Source organism: Sus scrofa, chromosome 2, assembly GCF_054392235.1.
Source record: "Sus scrofa isolate SSC_HxYL_T2T_F1_AM1 chromosome 2, Sscrofa_HxYL_maternal_Yorkshire_Landrace_v2.0, whole genome shotgun sequence".
Classification (NCBI taxonomy): domain Eukaryota; kingdom Metazoa; phylum Chordata; class Mammalia; order Artiodactyla; family Suidae; genus Sus; species Sus scrofa.
The window spans coordinates 129,860,911-129,866,910 of NC_139384.1; the positions used below are offsets into that span (position 1 = coordinate 129,860,911).

The 6,000-nt window shown below is 48.1% G+C and overlaps 1 protein-coding gene across 3 annotated transcripts in view; it reads right to left on the bottom strand.

The window, feature by feature from the left end:
• TRIM36 (tripartite motif containing 36) overlaps window positions 1-4,154 on the bottom strand; it is a 43,875-nt gene extending 39,721 nt beyond the window's left edge. For all 3 annotated transcript variants that reach the window (XM_085014317.1, XM_021084643.2, XM_021084642.2), the window contains exon 1: window positions 3,835-4,154. Coding sequence is in view for 2 of the 3 variants with exons in the window: in XM_021084643.2 (XP_020940302.1) it covers window positions 3,835-3,897 (63 nt within the window). In the remaining variant the exon portion in view is untranslated. The remainder of the gene's footprint in view (window positions 1-3,834) is intronic.
• Window positions 4,155-6,000: the final 1,846 nt, after the last annotated feature.

A 6,000-nucleotide genomic window follows, 5' to 3' on the forward strand; every position in this document is an offset into this window, starting at 1 on the left:
AGGAGTAGGAGTGAAGCTCCACCTTTTATTTTGTAAAACTTTCTGTAAAGTTTGAATATTTTGCAACAAGCACTACTAAATGCTGTAAAATGTTAAAGCCATCAGAGAAAAGTGAAAGAAATTATGATGATGGTCAACCCACTAGTCTCAATTTTAAAAAGGAGCCAGGGCTGCACCCTTCACATATGGAAGTTCCCAGACTAGGGGACCAACCCAAGCTGTAGCTGCTTGCCTACACCACAGCAATGTGAGATCTGAGCCACATCTGTGACCTAACACTGCAGCTCACAGCAATGCTGGATCCTTAACCCACTGAGCAAGGTCAGGAATTGAATCTGCATCTTCATGGGACTAGTCAGGTACACTGAGCTGCAACAGGAACTCAGACAAGTGTTTTAATTTTCATTTTGTTCAAAATATTTTTAAATTTCTCTTGAGATTTCTTCCTTGACTCATTTGTTGTTTAGAGGTGTGTTGTTTAACCTGCATATATTTTGAGATTTTTTTTCCAGTTCTTTTCCTTTCTTTCTTTCTTTCTTTTTTTTTTTTTTTTTAAGGAAACTGGTCATTTATTTTTTAAAGTTTTCCCACAATCTGGATTTTACTCTTGTTTGACTGGGCTGTGATTTGACATGCTTTTCCAGTCTTTGTAATTCCTATAAATTGGAAATTAGACTTGATCAGATTCCGATTTGATGTTTTAGTTAGTGTCCTAAATTTCTTAAGGGTGTTAATAAAGTGTGGTTGGCTTTTGGTTTTCATGGCCATAAAATAAATAAATTAAGAAATAAAAAAGAAGGGCAGGAAGGGGCAGGGGGCAAGAAGGCAAGGGCCTCTGCTCTTTTTTTTTTTTTTCCCTTGCTCTTTTTAATTTTCTCTTTATGGCTGCATCTGTGGCATATGGACGTTCCTGGGCTAGGCATCATGTTGTAGCTGCAGCAGCCAGCCTAGGCGACAGCCACAGCAGCATGGGATCTGAGATGCACCTGTGAACTAGACTGCAGCTTGAGGCAACGCTGGATCCTTAACCCACTGAGCAAGGCCAGGGATCAAACTGACATCCTTCCATAGACTATGTAGGATTCTTAACCCACTGAGCCACAAAGGGAAATCTTTTGTTTTCAAATTCAGTGAGCTTGGCACTATTAGACCCATTTCACATTATTCTTTACATTTCCAACCTGAGCTACAAAGTAGAACCTAACTCCTCAGAGGAAAATAGAACAAGTTAATCTCAAAGGTCTGCTGTCCCACGGCTCCTACACAGAGAGGTAGTCCATGTTCAAATCCTGTATAATCATACATATAGGGAGAGTTTTAAATAGAGTTGGGGACGGCTGGAGTTGTGAGGAGAATGGGCAGAGAATAAGCTTGAGTTGAAATGGTCAAGCTGCTACTTCTGATCCCTCACCCTGCCAAATTAAAGGCAGAGAGAGGAAATGTCCTAAGGTCTTACTGTGAGAGCCTGCTTTTCAACCCCAGAGATTTCATAAGGACACCTGCCTGTCTAACTTTGGAGGTCAGCTGAGCTCTTGCTCCAGCTTTTGCTGCAGGCCCAGTGCTGAGGCCTAGTGAAGAGGGTCCTCCAAGTGGAGATCAAGGCAGAGAAATGCAGTGGATGCAGCCAGAAGGTTATGTGGTTTTTGTTTTTTTTCATTACAGTGACTACATCATGAAACACAATGCTAGCTCTGAGAGGTTTGCTTTTGTTGATCTGCTTTAATGAAGAAGTTTGAAGGGTTCACTAATGGTTCTGTCCTACTTATCTGTTTAGTGTTTATGGGAAGTTCAGCAGCCTGCTTCATAATCACTTGGGTTGGCAACGCACAGATCCCTGAGTCCCACCACAAAACTATGCTCGAATTTCAAGTTTTGCCTGCTATTGAAGGGAAGTTTTTTTTGCTTTGTTTTGTTTGTCTTTTTTAGAGCTGCACCTGTGATATATAGAAGTTCCCAGGCTAGGGGTTGAACAAAAGCTACAGCTGCCTGGCTACAGCCTGCGCTACAGCCAAAGCAGCGCTGGATCCTTAACCCATGGAGCGAGGCCAGGGATCGAACCCATGTCCTCATGGATACTAGTTTGGTTCGTTACTGCTGCATCACCACGGGAACTCTGAAGGGAAGTTTTAACCAACTAATACAATTCTGGCTTAACTCTGAACAAAGTCTGAGCACCATAGACCTAAACTCACCTCTTAGGCATCCTATTCCCAATCTCATCAAAAGCGGTCCATTTATTTTGTAACCAACAAAGGGCATCCTCTTTCCTCCTCTCCCACCCACCCTCCTCCAGGGTTCCTGGGCAGCCAGGGTCCCGATGTGTGCTTTAGACAGCCAGGCTCTGTCCCTCTGGTGGCAAGCCTCCCCCGCTCAGAGCCAGCACTTCCTTCCGGACGCTTCTCCACACAGCCTGTCCCCCAGAGGGTGGAAAGAGCTGTGGTGCGCACCCCAGGCCCAGAGAATGGCCATGGGGAAGCTGTTTAGGGCTTGGAGTAGCTTGGAGACGCTGGCCAGTATGTCCCTACGCATGCGCTGAAGGCTCCTCGAAGAGTAGGAGGGGGTCATTGAACAAGTGGAACCTGGCTCCTCCACTTGTATTTCTGGTCTGGGGTGTTGATGGTAGGAACCACCCCTACCTTCAGAAGATTAATAAGTATTCTGTTTCGGATGAGTGTATTCCGTGTTTGCAGAGCACGAGAGAGAATTCACCCGGGGTGCTGGGCGTTAACCCGCTCCCCAGCCTCAAGGGAAACAGCAGGACTGTCTGGCCTTAAGCATCTGCAGAGTTGAGGTTAGTTAGTGAGGTATGAGAATGACGTTTCAGGTGTTCACATCAGGGCTGCAGATAATCCTTCTTCTTTCTGATGACCTTGCCCAGGGAGGCCTTTTCTCCTCTGTGCCATTATTATCTTTTCTTGAAACTCCAGGTGTAGAGGACAAATGCAGCCGCTTTCAGCTTTAGGCGAACCCTGGTAGACAGCGCACCCCGCAGACTTTGCAGACTTTGCATTTCCCGACACTTCCCGCCTGCAAATCACTTAAGGAGCCTCTCCAGGCACTTTCTCGGTTGCAGCGGGTAGGGCTGCCTCCTGCAAGGCTTTCAGTCTTGGCTCGGCGCCACCCAGCCCGGCGGAGGGCGTGGTCACTAGGAGCTGCCCACTGCGCCAGCCTGGGTTTCGAAAGGACTCCCGGACAGGTGCCCTGCTGAAATCCGGCGCCTTAGCATCTCCCTCTGCACACCAAAGGAAGGATGCTTTAAATGTTCCTAGCCTGGGACAACGGCCAAGGACCTGGAAGGAGGGCTAAAAAAGCTAAGGCCAGGCGAACTGGGCTTCTGCCCCTGTTTATCTGCCACACGGTCGGAGTGCGCGCTGAACCCAATCCCATTCTTCTCACCTATTCACCATCTAGTCCGACCCTCCCTCCGTGTTCTGTGCCTGGACAGGCGATGTCACCACGCTTGGGAGCTCTGGGTGCGTCGCGGAGCCCTCCTCGGCCAAAGCCTGACCCTTCTCCTCATCCTCGCAGACTGATCTCCCGCCCCTTGCGGTCCCAGAAGCCCCCGCCTTCACCCAGCTGGCCAAGACCCTTTTGGCTCATTTCAGAGACGCCGCTCAATTCCAGGGGGAAAAAAAAAAAAAAAAAAAAAAAAAAAAAGCGGCTACTTTGCATTCTGCAGCTGCTGGGACACACAGACTGAGAGCGCGGCCCTGGGATTCCAGCCCCGCCCTCCCCGGCGGCGGCAAGGACCCGGGACGCCCACAGCCTCGGACCAGGTAGTGCCCGGGGTGGGGTCCCAGGCCTGGGCTCCACTCCACGCGTCCCAGCACTTACCTTGCCTCTGGCTAGCAATTCCATGATGTAGCCAAATTCACTTATCTCCCCTGACTCGGACATGGTTACGACCCTTCACAAACTCTGGAGGACCGAGGCGGGTGCATCGAATTTGTTTTTTCTGTCTTTCTCTGTTTTTAGTCGGAGTTTTGCCGAGCGCCCACTAGTATGCTGTTAACGAGGAAAAATAACGCAGAAGAAAAAGGCAAAAAGCGAGGTTCGGTGGGATGAAGGCCATAGAGGGCTCCGGGAAAGCCACGTCCAGCGTTCTTAGTCTGGATTGAGCTGTCGGGACAGGACGATGTAACGGAACAAACGAGGGCGGCGACCGCGGTGGCGGCCGTGAAATCCTCAGCAGGCGGAGCCCGGCGCGGAGGCTCCGCCTCCTCGGGGGTCTCTGCCCGCGCCTCCTGCCGGGGGTCTGGCGGCTGCAGAGACAAACACCCACACAAAAGCCGGTCTGGGCTCCCGGCCTCTCGCCGACCCAGCCCAGTCACCCACTGGATGGTTAAAGCTGTCCTTTATCCGATGCCAGGACGGACGGTAGCTGTCCGGAGCTCTGGGCGGCGCGAGGACCAGGAAAAATCCCCACCCCACTGTCTGGAGGTGCGAGGGCAGAGAGAATGAATGCAGAGCAGGGACAACAAAGGATCTGGCTGACAGCGCCGGAAAAAAATAAATAAATAAGTGAGGACCCAGGAAACGGCAACGACGCATCTCAAGTCAGCCTTCCTGAAATCCAATAGGTAACAAAGACCAAGCCAGTGCTTCTGAGATGAGAACAAACACCAGGATTGTGTTTTAAACACTCTAAGTGTGTAAGGTCGATTATATCTCTATATCCTCTTGATACTCAACTTTCCTTTAATTAAAAACAAAAACAAAAACCCATTCCTGCCAGCAAGATACCTGGAAAAACATTCTCTTAGTTACAAATAACTCACTTTTCCTATTATTCATTTCACTGATTGAGTTAGACATTCAGTGAATGTTTCTTATTTTATACTTCTTTTTAAAATAGCAGATCGCCTAGGAGGCTGCAGCTGAATTGGCCTCTCAGTCTTCCCCCTGCTTCCTTCACACCTGACAATCTTTGCTTCTCTTGAGAAGTTGACTGAACAGAGTCAGGCCTACTTTATTCTTCCACGACAAGCAGTCCTTTATTTTTCTTGAAAAGGAGCTGAGTGATGAAGGCATGAATTTTTCTTTAAAGCATGATAATATGTGAAAATAGAACATGTACATGTATGTGTAACTGGGTCACCATGCTGTACAGTAGAAAAAAAATTGTATTGGGGAAATAACTACTAAAAAATAATAATAGCAATAATAAATTAGGGAATTCCCATCACGGTGCAGTGGTTAATAAATCCTACTAGGATACCATGAGGTTGGAGTTTCGATCCCTGGCCTTGCTCAGTGGGTTAAAGATCTTGTGTTGCCCTGAGCTGTGGTGTAGGTCAAAGATGCAGCTGGGATTCCACGTTGCTCTGACTGTGGCATAGGCCCGTGGCTACAGCTCCGATTAGACCCCTAGCCTGGGAACTTCCACATGCCGCGGGTGTGGCCCTAGAAAAAGACAAAATAATAATAATAATTGAATTGGACACAACTGGAACATGTACTGCAAGAATGAAACCACTTCCCTTGGTGGTTTTTCTTGTTTGCCTTTTATTTGGTGATTTTCTGATTTCTCTTGTCTAGAAATCCAAAAGTATATAAGGATTTCTTTCTTTCTTTTGCGTGTGTGTGTGTGTGTGTGTGTGTGTGTGTGTGTGTGTCTTTTGAAGGCCACACCCGCAGCATATGGAGGTTCCCAGCCTACATCAGAGCCACAGCAATGCCAGATCTGAGCCGTGCCTGCAACTTACACCACAACTCACGGCAATGCTGGATCCTTTAACCCACTGAGCAAGGCCAGGGATTGAACCTGTAACCTCATGGTTCCTAGTCAGATTCCTTTCCACTGCACCGTGATGGGAACTCCAAGGATTTCTTTATTTCCATTTTTCCTGCACACCTCTCCATAAAGCTCCCATAAATTTGCTCCTTGATTGTTCTTCCATCAGGCCTTTGCTCCTTCCTCAGTGTGTTACTTTTCTTCCTGAGGTGCTGATAGCCTCTCAGAGGGAGCAGCGAAAGCTCATGTGCTGGGTTGGGGCTCAC